This window comes from Sander lucioperca, chromosome 23 (genome assembly GCF_008315115.2).
Source record: "Sander lucioperca isolate FBNREF2018 chromosome 23, SLUC_FBN_1.2, whole genome shotgun sequence".
Classification (NCBI taxonomy): Eukaryota; Metazoa; Chordata; class Actinopteri; order Perciformes; family Percidae; genus Sander; species Sander lucioperca.
Window position 1 is genome coordinate 11,199,949 of NC_050195.1, and position 15,265 is coordinate 11,215,213.

The 15,265-nt window shown below is 40.6% G+C and overlaps 1 protein-coding gene across 1 annotated transcript in view; it reads right to left on the reverse strand.

The window, feature by feature from the left end:
* Positions 1–11,378, reverse strand: part of LOC116040024 (gamma-aminobutyric acid receptor subunit rho-3) — a 35,281-nt gene extending 23,903 nt beyond the window's left edge. Inside the window, exons 1-2 of the mRNA XM_031285246.1 lie at positions 10,776–11,378; positions 2,335–2,447 (exon numbers count right to left, since the gene is read on the reverse strand). Coding sequence (XP_031141106.1) covers positions 2,335–2,447; positions 10,776–10,912 — 250 coding nt within the window. The 5' untranslated portion in view covers positions 10,913–11,378. The remainder of the gene's footprint in view (positions 1–2,334; positions 2,448–10,775) is intronic.
* Between the last annotated feature and the right edge of the window lie 3,887 nt (positions 11,379–15,265).

Sequence of the window (15,265 nt, forward strand, 5' to 3'; positions counted from 1 at the left end):
AAAATGTCTCACGTGTATTTCAGGACTGGAAGGGATCTGAGGAGGGAATGGTTTTGATTCTTCGGACACACACACACACACACACACACACACACACACACACACACACACACACACACACACACACACACACACACAGAGGTTTATCTAAGGCAGAAAAAGATGAGATTTCTCTTTTGTGAGAAAGTATAGTGGGGTGAAACGCCGCGGGCCATGGGACAGAGTGATTATGAGTTTATAATGTCAAATAATATTCAAGCTTTGTTTTCCTATATTTACAACTTTAATCCTGTAAATTCCAAATTCTTTCTCTGAATATTACCCCCCTTTCCGCGGCTCCGTAATGTTTTCATTTTAACCTACAATGGCTCTAATACAGCATTGCAGACCTTTCGTTGCCTTTAATCTACTGATTATACTAGCATACCTTTACTTAAGTAAACATTTTGATTACTTTTAAAGGAATATTCTCACAGTTCTCACCAGTAAGTAAAGAATCGGAGTACATCTTCCACCCCTGGTCAGAAAGTAAGGGGATCTCATAGAACAAAAACACTGTGACTTTAAATTATTTAAATTAAACACGAGGGTCCAAAGAAGTTTCAGGGCTGCTAGGTATTACCAGGATTTCCAGTCAAAAGCAGAGGTCATCAAAGTGAGAAAGAGTTTAGTTTTGAGATCAATGGAAGAATGAAAGGAAGAGACTGTCATCACCAGAAAAATGACAGCATTGTCCTTTGTTCAAAAAAACTTAACTATGTTTATATTTTGGTGACATGCACCTCTTGTGGTCGTGAAAATAATGAGTTTAAAAACCTCTCAGGTCAGGATCAGTGACTGGGCTGCACAAAGAGAAGATGGCAGTTTGAATCCTGTTTATACTTGTCTCACTTTACCAGACCTTCAAGTCCACAGAGCATTCCTGGATGGGAGAAAAACGCGCTCTGGTTTATTGGCATTTCTTTAACCCAATCACAATCGTCTTGGGCGGCGCTAAGCTCCACACGGTGCCTCTGCAAAATAGTCTCGGGAAGGAACTTGTTTTGGTGGAACACATGTACGTTCAAAAGTTGTTTTAGTCGTGCAACAAAAAACTCAGATTGGACAGATAGTCTAGCTAGCTGTCTGGATTTACCCTGCAGAGATCTGAGGAGCAGGTAACCATAGTCCTCAGAAATCCACCAGAGTTTAAAAGGTCAACACAAAGAAAGTGGAAGGTGACGGACATCCAGCGGAATTCCCAGTGGAAATGGAGCATTCCCGGAAGCGGAACGTCTTCGATATAGACTATGTTTATACCAACAGTCAGTTTCTTTCAACCGTGACCACAATCCTTTCCTAACCTCAGGCTGTGTTCACACGGGTAATTCATTCAAATGGGACCAGAGAGGCAGCGTTGTCTGACAAAGACATTGAACCACTGCATTGTTTCATCACAGAGTATTTCTACGGTTAACTATCAAGACAAAGGATAAAATGCTCGCTACTGTAACTTAACTTTAACTTTGTCTGAGTATTTTGAACGATTGTGAAGTGTTTTAACAATGAACCTTCTATTATTCAAATGATTCATGTTTTAATGTAGGCAGTGGTGGAAGAAGTACCCATTTAAGCGTATGTTATTATCATATTTATATCTTTAAGTAAAAGTAGCAATAATAGCTCTGCAGAAATACTAAACGCTATTGTCATGTTTGATACTGATGATCTTTGCTGGAGTTGTCAGTTTTCTCCATCTGCTCCAGACCTGGAATATAATCCAGATTAATGCACTCGAATCCCCCCGACTCACACAATACACACACACACACACACACACACACACACACACACAATGGTGTAATCTGGGTCAGTGTTGGTGATTTTGGGATTGACACATCCGTTGTCTGGGTGATCCAGTGCCCACCATCACATCATCAAACCACCGCATCATCAGCGTGGGGTGAGATTTTTTCTGCTGGACGCCGTGTGAGCGAGCGGATTAAATCATCAGGGATGAAATGAGGTGTGTCTGTGTGTGTGGGGGGGGCTCGTAGTGTTGTCTTTGTGAGGACCAATTTCAGTTTTAAACGAATGCAGTGAGGACATTTCTACATTGTGCGGACATTTTGGCTTGTTTGAAGGGTTAGCATTTAGTTTTAACTTTAGCGTTGGTGGTAATACGTGCTATAAAAAGAGCATTAAAACATACCACATGTAAAAAAAAACATTACAAGGAAGAAGGAACTTAAAAAAGGAAAAAGGAAAGAAACACTAATGGTTAAAGTAATATAAAAAAAAACAAACATAAAAGTGTGTCTAGTGTGTGTATGTGTGTATGTGTGTGTGTCTAACCTCCGAAGCCTGGTCTCATAGCAAAGTCGTGCTCCTCGATTCTCAGCAGCTGTTCACTTTTTATCAGCAGTGTTTTGGTGCTGTCCTGTCTTTTCAGCTTGTAGTCAATACGTCTGTGCGCGCACACACACACACACACACACACACACACACACACACACACACACACACACACAAACACAAACACACAGTGTTGTGTTGAGTGATCGGTTGGTTAAATTGCAGTTTTTAATTAGAGAAAACACAGTTTGTGGTTTCCTTTCTCTCCGTCCTCCCTCCCTCCCTCCTCGGCCGTCGTGCCAAAACCATAACCTTAATCAAGGTGTGGCACGGCTCCATGAACAAACAAACACACGTGCACACGTATACACGTGTGGACATGTTCTCTTTTTGGCTTCAAAACAATCCTTAGTGCATCTGCAGGACTCATGAAACCAGCTGCTCGAAGCACATCACTGTGATGCAGATAATAAGCTTTTTACACTACATGTCCCATTAGTCCTTTCTTTCTCAACCGTCATGATGTATGAGTAATAATAATCTTATGATATATAACAGAATAACAGTCAAAGAGGGCATTTTACTGATTTTACTTACAGACCTTTACTAAAGAAACAATGCAGGACTTTTACTGTAACAGAATATTTAACTGTGTGGTTTAAGTACTTTCACTTAAGTAAAGGATCTGAATACTTTCTTCTACATTGTTTATCTCGGGATAGAAGAATCTCCACCTAAGTTGCATACCCTGCACCAGAACACAGTGGTGTAGTCCAGGGTATACGCTGGTATACGGCGTATACCTACTTATTTTTCAGTCAGCATTGCGTATACCCACTTCTAAATCCCCCCTGATGCGCACCATTCAGTAATATCTGTGAGCCAGATTGCCCATTTTTTCCTCAAGGATGATGACCCACCCTCCTCTGCCTCTAATTGGCTGGTACTCGCTGCTTTCACTGATTAGATTGGTTAACTTTAGGCATGAGGACTGATGAGCCAATCAGAGGCAGAGTAGGGCAGGTCATGCCGAGGAAAATATCGCTAATACCTCAGGTGCCAGTGAAAAAAAAACAAAAAAAAACCTCAGGTGCCACTTGACTACGATAACGGCAGCAGACCAAACAACAGATGAAGAAATAACACAAGCGGCGGTGTGCCACCCCAGTTGATGGAAGACATAATTCTGAGGTAAGTTTTAAGGTGGTTTCCAAATCAATCATTATTTTAAACTACTGGCAAATTGCCAGTGGCAATATGACTGCACATTTAGAGGAGAAGAGATAACACCATGTTTGCCTCATGATAAATACATTTTACATTCATCCAGGCTGCTTGTGTGACCAGTAGTAACTACAAACTGCTCCTAATCAAGTCATGATCATTTTATAATGGTGAGCAAGTAGAAATGACAGATTTTTGGGTAAACTAAATCATAGTCTTACATGTCACTGTTTCTAAAACAGGGCTTTTTTCTGGACTACTTTAAAAAAAAAAAAAAAGGTGAAAACTGAGAGTATACCCACTTCTCCAGGGACCACTACACCACTGCCAGAACATAATGTAGAGAGATAATATTTGCAGGAGATGTAATTGAAATGTGAAATGATTCGATAGAATTAGTTTTTTTTTTTTTTAAATGGAGTTTGTTTGGCAGCTCGTCACAAATCTTTTGTTGTGAGGGATTTAAACTTGTATTTGGCCAAAAGTCAAAAGAAAGTAGAGAGTTTTCTTTTTCTCAAACTTCTAATTCAAAGGCCATGAATACACCTTAAAGCTGAACCTTCTTTGAAGCTGCTTGAAATAACTAAATGTGACGTTACATCATGTGTGTTTTCAGCAGCAAAACAAGCTGTGAAATGCAAACTTTGTGTCTATTTGTCGTCACTGTGCGAGTGTTTTGAGTGATGACGTCTTCAGACAACATAAAGTAAACACACGCAGTTATATAAACCGTAAAATACTATACACGTCTGACATTGAGCCAAGGCAAACCCCACGAGACGACGTTCAGTATGAGGAAGATGTAATTACAGCCTGAGCTCGACCGCTGCACTGTGTGTGTGTGTGTGTGTGTGTGTGTGTGTGTGTGTGTGTGTGTGTGTGTGTGTGTGTGTTTACCCCCTCTAAACACACACACACGTGCAGTGCACAGGTGAGCACACAGTGGGAAAAGAGATCAGAGCTGTTTGAGATTTTCTCTGTTCACAGATGAAAAGCCTCTTTGAAAGTCACACACCTTCGCGCACACAAACACACACTTGGTCTCCTGTTATTGTGGGGTCAGACTGAGTATTAGAGCCAAATCCTTTCTCAATAACCCCTTTAATTAACATTGAAGCAATCACATCCATCAAACAAACAAACCAAATTCGACAATAATCTCAAACCCTGAAGCTTATTCCAGGAACTAAACTCAAGACTCCCTTTAAAAAAAACTTAATTACCAACCGAGCTCACTCTCTTTGACACATTTCCAGTGTATGAGGAAGTATCCAGTTCCTTTACTGCAGTAAAAGTACTAATACCACACTGTGAAAATACTCTGTTACAGTAAAAGTCAGTCTTCTACTACATTTCTGCGCTACAGATCACCTGTCAGTCTAACACTGAGCGTTAGGGCGGTGACATTTTTTCAGATCACTTTGTTGATTTTCTCACGGTCATGCTTCACACACATCAACCGTCAGCCAGCTGTTGCGACAAACAAAGAGCAAAATGTGGCTTAAACTATTTAATCTGGAAATAAGAGAGTTCAGTTAACATCTTAATAAACAGGCTTTTATTGCAGAGACCGAATGGGTGTGCAATATGTAATAAAATACAGCACAACCCTTAGTAAAAATTTATGTTTAGGGACCGTTCGGTATTTATGGAATGGACCACTGGAGGGAAATAGGAGAGGGTCATGTCTTTTTATTCTTGGTTGAGGGGAAGGTCATCCAATTTTTTTAGTCTAGGGAGGAGGGTCACCCAACTTTCTTTCTTTTCTATTCGTGAGAACAGCAACATTTCAAAGTGGCTTGTTTGGTGCATATTTATCCATGTAGCTCTCTCAGTTTCGGCCCCTATTGCTAGCAGATGGGTCTCTCCCTGTTTAGTCAGCCAGAAAATTTGAACTGTTGCTTTAGAGACCGTGGGATTTCCCAAACTGAATAAATCCCGCTCGCACATATAAAACAAAAACTGCTTTGCTAGCTCCATCGTGTTGTAACTAAGACATCTGATGAAAAAATAATTTCATTCATTAGCATGATTGCCATACTGTTTAGTTCAAAAACACCGTACGAAAACATAATGGACCAGATTCAAGCTTTTATTTTAAAAAGTCAAAGCTTGCGGACTGCACCAAGCCGGGAGGGCACGAGACGGGAGGTCTCCAGGCTGCAGCCATACCAGACTCAAATATCCTTTCGGTCCCGGTGATATTTTTATATATATATATATATATATATATATATATATATATATATATTAGGGCTGTCAAAATAACGCGTTAATTTCGATTAATAAATCTGAGAAAAAAATAACGCGTAAAAAAAAAAATAACGCAGATTAATCCATTCCATATTGACGTTTGACCCGGAGCCGTTCTAGCCACCATTGGACTGTAAAATGAAGGAGGGAGACGAGAATGTGCTGCCTGGATCATTAACTGGAACATTTACTTGTAAAAATCTTCTTCCTGCCAACCCTGGCTACCGAAATCTGGAGCCACTGATATGTCTGCTCTTCTCTCTGATGCTCTGAAGACGATACAGGCAACACAAACACCGCTGCACGGGACGCTAGTTAACACTATACTCAACAGCAGCTAACGTTAGCCTACCGCTAGCTAGTTAACACTATACTCGACAGCAGCTAACGTTAGCCTACCGCTAGCTAGTTAACACTATACTCGACAGCAGCTAACGTTAGCCTACCGCTAGCTAGTTAACACTATACTCGACAGCAGCTAACGTTAGCCTACCGCTAGCTAGTTAACACTATACTCGACAGCAGCTAACGTTAGCCTACCGCTAGCTAGTTAACACTATACTCGACAGCAGCTAACGTTAGCCTACCGCTAGCTAGTTAACACTAGCTATACTCAACAGCAGCTAACGTTAGCCTACCGCTAGCTAGTTAACACTATACTCGACAGCAGCTAACGTTAGCCTACCGCTAGCTAGTTAACACTATACTCGACAGCAGCTAACGTTAGCCTACCGCTAGCTAGTTAACACTATACTCGACAGCAGCTAACGTTAGCCTACCGCTAGCTAGTAGCTGGATTAAACACGGTTACAATGCTGACAGCTAACGCTGAACGGTGTAAAGTTTGACTGTGTTTTACTGTAGAGGATTCAACAGCGGGATGTAACAATCTGCAGCTGCCGTCGGAGAAACAACACAGACGGTGCGTTCAATGAAACTGGTAAACTACAGCCTCGTGGTGCATTTGAAGTTATTGTAAATGTCCTTTTCCCATCTGGTGGTTGTTTTTGTCGTTCAACAGCAATTTACTAGTGAAATAAGTTATTGTTATTGTTATACATTATTATTAAATCATTTAATTTTGACCATATGGCCTTAGCAATAAACAAGCCGTTCTTTAATGTCACCAACTGTTGTTTAGTACCCTTTGTTTTCTTTTCTTACTTTCTTAAAAAGTATCGGTTCAGGCACCGTTATGTATGCGATTAATTTTGATTTGATTTAATTTATTTTAATTTTTGATTTTGATCATTTTGATTGATTATATATATATATATATATATATATATATATTTATTTATTTGGGCTAATATATATATATATTTATTAGGGCTGTCAATCGATTAAAAAATGTAATCTAATTAATTACATACTCTGTGATTAATTAATCAAAATTAATCGCATACATAATTAACGGTGCCTGAAAGTAAAAAAAGAAAAGAAAACAAAGGGTACTAAACAGTAAACAACAGTCGGTGACATTAAAGAACGGCTTGTTTATTGCTAAGGCCATATGGTCAAAATTAAATGATTTAATAATAATGTATAACAATAACAATAACTTATTTCACTAGTAAATTGCTGTTGAACGACAAAAACAACCACCAGATGGGAAAAGGACATTTACAATAACTTCAAATGCACCACGAGGCTGTAGTTGACCAGTTTCATTGAACGCACCGTCTGTGTTGTTTCTCCGACGGCAGCTGCAGATTGTTACATCCCGCTGTTGAATCCTCTACAGTAAAACACAGTCGAACTTTACACCGTTTAGCGTTAGCTGTCAGCATTTTAACCATGTTTTAATCCAGCTACTAGCTAGCGGTAGGCTAACGTTAGCTGCTGTTGAGTATAGTGTTAACTAGCGTCACGTGCAGTGGTGTTTGTGTTGCCTGTATCGTCTTCAGAGCATCAGAGAGAAGAGCAGACATATCAGTGGCACCAGATTTCGGTAGCCAGGGTTGGCAGGAAGAAGATTTTTACAAGTAAATGTTCCAGTTAATGATCCAGGCAGCACATTCTCGTCTCCCTCCTTCATTTTACAGTCCAATGGAGGCTAGAACGGCTCCGGGTCAAACGTCAATATGGAATGGATTAATCTGCGTTATTTTTTTTTACGCGTTATTTTTTTTTACGCGTTATTTTTTCTCAGATTAATTAATCGAAATTAAAGCGTTATTTTGACAGCCATAATATTTATTATTTATTTATTAACGACAGCCTTTTCAAGGCATTTGAGAAGGAAGGAGTGGTAGCATGCAAGCTCCCAAATTGACGCTCGTCTGAGAAATGGAGTTTTGGATAATGTTCAGCTTTGGCAGCTTTACCTATATGCTAAAATATACAATGACTGAGGAAGCCTAGTGACGAGTCCATAGCAACCAATGTTGAATTACCCAGTGTGCTTTGTTGAATGGTCTCAATGTTTTATTGTTTTATTTCATGTGAATACTGGTTTATCTAGTAAACTAACTAAGTATGTAGTATTTGAAGTAATGCAGGAAGTGTGCATTTAGTTTCCATGCTTATTGTGTTTCCACAACAATGTTAGTGAGTAAATCTACTGAAACGGCCCCCACACCATAACAGAGGAGTGGGATGTATAAGATGAGAATGCAGAGGTTTAGTCACGTATGTCATAGCTGTAAAAAAACAATGGCTATCTGTATGTCTTTGCCAAGTGCAAACCAGTACAGAAGGCCTCAATAAATTGTTGGGGAGGGTCATCCCTTTTTTCCACATCATTTTGGAGGGTCATCCATAATGTATTGCTGTTGAAGGGAGGGTCAGGTCTATTTTGACTGAAGGTCCCAAAACTCCTCCGGTGGCCCGTGAAATAAATAACGAACAGTCCCTTACTGTTCATTTTATTAGCTGTAACCGTCTCCAAGGCGCTCATGTCTCCGGCTCGGTTTGTCTGTTTGTCAGCAGGATTATAGAAAAACTACTGGCCCCATTTTTATGAAACTTGGCTGAAGGGTGCACCACGGAGAAGGAGAAACCCATTACATTTTGGATCACGATGGAAATAAGCCTTCGAACTTTGTGTTTTTATTTTGTCCTCTGTGATTTTTAATGTTGGCCTGTCTAATCACTGCAGTTTTATGGCTTCTTTTTTAATCATTAAATAAATCAAGTCAAAACGAATCTAAATCAGGGGGCAAATAAATTATTTTTCACTTTTGTTAACGTTTTTGTTTGTCGTTTTGTTTTTGCGAGATCGGGCGTTTGTGCTGCATTCATGTGGCGTCGGAATAATCGGAAAAATGACTTCCCGACATTAACACCGTTAGACAGGGCGTGGCCTTGGTGGAGGTCTGCGCTCTCAGAGTGCCATTAAAGTTATATTTTGTTTTCTTACATGTTACAAGTCTACAACTATGCATCTTGATTTTAGTCTTTTTCTGCCGCAGTTACAGGTTTCAAATAAAAGAAATTTGCAGACTCAATTGGAATATTTCCAATGAATGAAATTCATTTTTTTAATTAACTCTTAACTTATCCTTTCTTTTTAAAATCTATTTTACCCTCCTAATATCCTTTATATATTATATTGCAGTTACTGCTTTAAAATAAACTACTTTGATCTTAAAGCTACACCTGAATAATTCAAATTATAACAACTTAAAGCTTCAGTGATGTTTTTACGAGTGGTTTAAATCCTTCAATTTGTAAGTTTTCCTACTAGACAAACAAAACATGTTTGAGGAGCGCTCTCTCTGCCAAAAGCTGGAATATTTGAAACTCGCAGAAGTCAGTCTGCTGCTGTGAGCAATAAAAACAGCACAGTCGATGAAAAATGAGCCCTTAATAGTGTTTTAGGTCATTTGTGGTTTTTATGTGTAACAGGGAAGTGAAAGTGTTTGAACTATGTGAACTTCTGTATGATGTTAGAAGTGAAATCACAGCTTCCTGGCAAACCACCAATTTTTAACAAAGAGCGCAGTGCTAAATTGTTTGAGTACTCTTTGCACTTTTTATCTGTCAAACTTTCTCCAATACTTAGATTTTGGTAATACCTGCAAAACTAATTACATTCCCATCAGCCTCAGCTATAGTTCGTGCTTAGTGCTAATAAGCAAATGTTAGCATGCTAACACGCTAAACTTCGATGGTGTCCACAAACATGACTCAAAATCAGAGCATGTGAGTGGAGAGCGAGCAAGCGGGAGGATTAAAAAGGGGCGCAAAGCGGATTGGATGAGCGGATGAGACACAGCCATCTTCTAACCGTATACAAACTGGGAACTATATTCTCAGAAGGCGAAGCACTGCTACTTCTGCTACCTGGGCGGAGTGATTTGCTCGCAGCACCTGAGAAATCCGGTGGTGAGGAGCAGAGAGTAACAACGGTGCTTTTCAGGTGTTGCGCTAATCACTCCGCCCAAGTAGCAGTGCTTCGCCTTCTGAGAATATAGTTCCCAGTTTGTATACGGTTAGAAGATGGCTGTGACTCATGTGACCTTGTTATTTGTACACGCATGTAAATAGGAACATGTTGGCGTTATTTTGTCACTTATTGGGAGCAGTAGGCTAGTTGGAGCCGGTTACCTCCAGGATCTGTGCTAAGCTAGGCTAGCGTTGGAACCGTCAGACAGAGTTACGACACGCACAGAGATGAGAAGGGTATGTATGGACTTATCTAACTCTGGGGGATACGGTGAATAAGATAAAGTCCCAATAAGTTAAGTTGGCGTGTTCCTTTAATGCAAGTGTTGCTCCGTATCTGTTGGATGTATACGTGAATATGCAAAAGTTTGCTCATATCAACTTTATCAGGTGACAACGTGTCGGTTGTGTTTGCAGCTTGCTGCGCTGACCCCTAGTGACCACAAAATGAAGGTTTAAGAAGCACAAACAGTCGAAGAAAACACCGACAGACGCTCCTAATCACCTGCATCATCTACTGGCTCACACCGAGCGGTGACAAATGTGTGTGATCTGGGTCCATCTGTGAGTCTCACCCGCCAAACTGGAACTTGCTCTTCTCCCCGAGAAAGACCTCCTTGTGCTTCCTGCGTCCAGAGCTGCGACCGCCGGTCACCACGGCGACGAGGCTGGCGGTGGCCAGAGCCAGGCAAGTCAGCATATCCGCCTTCATGTTTCACAGGTTTCCCCGCCACAATTGACACGACGCCAGCATCGCCGGCCAGCTCCAGCGTCCACACCGCCCCGCAGACTAATGCTGCTGGTTTGGGTCCAACATCCCACAGCAGCTGGAAGTTTCCTCAACCAGAGAGCTCCAGAACGAAGACAAACACAGGAGTGATCCCTTGAGGTTTTCTCTTAAATGCATGTATATACTGTATATATGTTCCTACATGCATGTGTCTCTGCAGCAGGTGTTTGTGCAGCCCCTCCGTCTGCAGCTGAACATCCCGGCTGCGATGATCTCCAGGAATCTCCTTCACGCCTCCTCTCGCTCTCGCAGTCTGCCTCTGTCTGTTTTGTCTGCAGGTTTGTGTCGGATCTTTCTATCTCTGATTAAAATCGATATGAATCTATTCCTCGCGGCGATGGGAGGAATGACACTAATTCCACTATAATCCTCTTATCTACGGCCACAGCAATCTTTCACTAACCTACAAACAGTCCCACACACACACACACACCCCCCATCAGTAATCAGGATTTTGTCAGTGGGACAATAAAAAAAAAATCACGCACCTGGTGTGATTATATGGATTATAATATGTGGTGAGCGCATACCTCCACATCGTGTGTGTGTGTGTGTGTGTGTGTGTGTGTGTGTGTGTGGAGAATATTTTTTTTTGCGTGAAAATGAATCACAAGGTTTGAAAGCAGCTCAAACAGCAAAAGGTCGTCAAGATCGGCGGAGGTTTAATCCGAGTGGAGCGAGGTGCATCTAATACCGTCTTCCTCAGTTTACACCTCTGGAAGACAAAAACAAACACACACAGACACACACACACACACACGTGGGTTTTTTTTGCAGTAAGGGAGTGTGAAGAATGTTCACTTTTGCAGTTAAACTGTGTTGCACCATCAGAGTTGTTGAGTTCCAGTGATATTAACTTGATAAATAACTCAATGGGGTTTTACTATTTTTTACAAGTTCATGATCATAAGAGACCCAGAGCTTGTTGTTCTAAAATCACACACAAAACATAGAAAACAAAACCCTTTCAACATCTTTTTAAAGTGTAACGGAACACCAGAGAGAAGAGCAGGGTTTTTACACCTGTTACCACACTCATTAGTGAGATCACAGCGTACTGGAGTACACTTCTACACAGTGGTGTAGTCTAATGTACAGGGTTCATACGCATTTTAACCAATACTTTTCCATGACTTTTTGGCAAATTTCCATGACTAGTCGACATTATACAATAAGAATAAAAATCTGTGTTAAAGTTTACCCTCAGAGGTTTAACAATAAAATGAATGACAATTTATGTGGCTCATAATTATTTCTGTTTTATCTTTTTGTACAGGACTTTGGAAACCTTGTGTTTGTTAAAATCGTGCTATATAAATAAAGTGGATTGGATTGGATTCGTAATAACTCGCCCCGAATAGAACGGTGAGGGTAAGATGACGTGAAATACATTTATTAATCACAAATTATTATGCTGCTTTGTAAAAAAAAAAAAATTCCGTGACTTTTCCAAAATTTTCTGGGTCTTTTTATGTTTCCAAAACCTTTCCAGGCCTGGAATTTGCATTTTTTTAAATTCCATAACTTTTTGTTGTTTTTTTTGTTTTTTCAAAACGTATGAACCCTGAATGTACTGTATTGGGTATACTGTACCACTTTTTTTTTTCCTGGCTCAGAATGGGCCTTTTTGGGGGGTGGGAGGGGGGCATATCAAAGTGTGGGGTCTGGGTGTCCTCCCCCAGGGTTATTTTGAGCGTCAAAGACTAATCTCCTAATTTGTGATACACTTTTATGCACCAATTTATGGTGGGAATACCTTTATTTATCCTATGAGAAGGAAATCACAAATGACATTCAAAATATATCAAAAATATATAATGGAATATAAAGCAGTAAGGGGGCTTTCACATGAGGGACCTGAGCCTGGATCACAAAAGTTGACCCCAAAGCAACGAGGACAAAAAATAGGCTACTTCTATTTGTCTTACATGTGTGGTGAAGGGAGGATGCTGGCGTTAGTGTAGGCGGAGCATTTGGGCCTGGCCGCTATGCACACACTACGCACTACGCTCAGCGAGGAGCAGGTCGATGAAAGATGAGAAAAGTCTCTCTGCATGTTCTGCAGTGTTAGTTTAGTTTGCGGTCACGTTACTCGACCCCGTATTTGTGAACACAAATATCTGTCACAAAAATATGTTGTTGCGTATCATTGCACATTTGTAAGTGGGTATATGGAAATCCCGGAGCTTTCTTAGTGGGTATACTGCGTATATCTGCGTATCACGTGGACTACACCACTGCTTCTACATCACTGTGGCAGGAGAAGTTGGAGGTCAGCGAAAAGAAACAAGCAGCTTTTGTTAAATTGCTCTTTAAAAATTGTGAGTGAGTGAGTAATGAATCATTGTATGCCCCTCAGTGGCTGAGCAGGAACAACTTAAGAAGAAACTGTATGTCAGTATTCACAGAAATGTATGACTGAATCATTACCGAATTCATTATTAACTCCGTCAGGGAGGTCATGTTTTTAGTTCAGTTTGTCTGTCAGCAGGATTAAAATTACTGGCCCGATTTCCCTGAAACTGGGTGGAAGAAGGTAGCATGGGCCAAGAAAGAACACATTACATCTTGGAGCGGATCAGAATCACGGGGTGGATACACAAATTCTTTTTCACTTTCAGTAACATTGCGAGATAGGGCATGGCCTTGGCAGAGGTCTGCGTTCTCCGAGTAACTTCTAGTTTTGTGACCAGCAAAGTACTCACTCAATTGTGGTAATTTCATTGAACAATAATTATTTGGAAATATACAGTACATCATGTAAGAACAACGTTTAAGTGAAAAATAAAGGTTGTGCAAGTTTTGATAAAGATCAGGTTCATTCATTAACAAAGACCAACAAGTCCTCTAAACCAGGGGTCTTCAACAGGGGGTCCTCAGAGGCAATGGAGGGGGCATATTTGTTTGACAATACTTTAAACGTCAACAAGAAGTAACATCACCCAACAACGCTTAGAGCACCTTGGCTTAAAAAACGTTGAAGACCCCTGCTCTAAACCATACGACCATATAGGTCGTTTATTCCTACCCTCTAATAGCGTATTAGCTACACATGATCTGCGGTTAAACCGTTGTGTGCTGGCCGTTCTATAGTTTTCCTGTGGGGAGAGCGGTGGCGCCCAACTAGGCGCAGCACTATCCGTGCGTTAGTTAAAAATATTTCAACTTTGACCTCGTTGCCGCTGACCTTTCAAGGTGCTTTGCCTCTCTGCTCTGCGCCCTACCTCGCGATTTTGCCGCAGATCATCTGCAGGCGTCTTAATGGTGGCAGGAAATACGACCCCTTATCTAAACCAGTGAATGTAACGGTCACGTCCTTAACGTCGTGAAACTGTTGCAGTTTGGTTATGTTTAGGCACCAAAACAACTTAGTTAAGTTCAGAAAAAGATGGTGGTATACTGTTTCTGCCTTACCTGCACTACCTGTAAAGCACTTTGGGTCAACTGTTGTTCGTTTAAATGTGCTATACAAATAAAATGACTTGACGGCGCCGCCATTATAAACGTAAATATAATGTAAGTCCTAATTGCTGCTTGAACAAACCACTTATGTGACCATTTTTCAAGGGGAGGACAGTCTCACACATCATTTCTTAACCAATTCACATTTGTTTGTTTAATCCAGCTTGTTTGACTCTTTGTTATCTTTATCAGTTTAAAACCGTGGAAACAATAGGAACAATCATGTTTGTTCATTTGATAGTTGAGTGCAGCTCCACCTTTTCAGTCTTATCAGAGACTGTCCTAATCATTCCATAAAAGATAAAAGGTTAAAGTCCCCCCCCCTCCCTCCCTTCCTCTTTTCACCACTTACTGTACTGTAAGTTTCTTTAATGACTGATGCACTTTTAATGTAAGCCCAAGAAGAGTGAGATAAGACTGGTTTCCCTGGTATCCAGCTTCTAGGTGTGAGTAACTGTGGCTTCCCCCGAAAAAGAGAACAATGCACTCGGCAGAACTTCCCAAGTTAAATAAAGGTTACTCATCGACATCTGGGATTGTTTTACTTTTCCTTTCCATCTGAACCAGACCAAAAGATGAATACATAATTAATTAAAGATGACTTAAAAAGGAGACACATCCTGTCTGCTGATGCTAAAGGATAAAACTGTTACTGCCTCTCTTGATGCGGCTCTTTGATTTATATCCTACACGTGATTTGAGTAAACAGAGGAAAAGAAGCCTTTAATGTGCTCGGACACGCAGGGTGATAAAGTGTCGACTGTTTAACATACAACACATTGCACACGGTGCATATCAGGCACTAAAACAGCG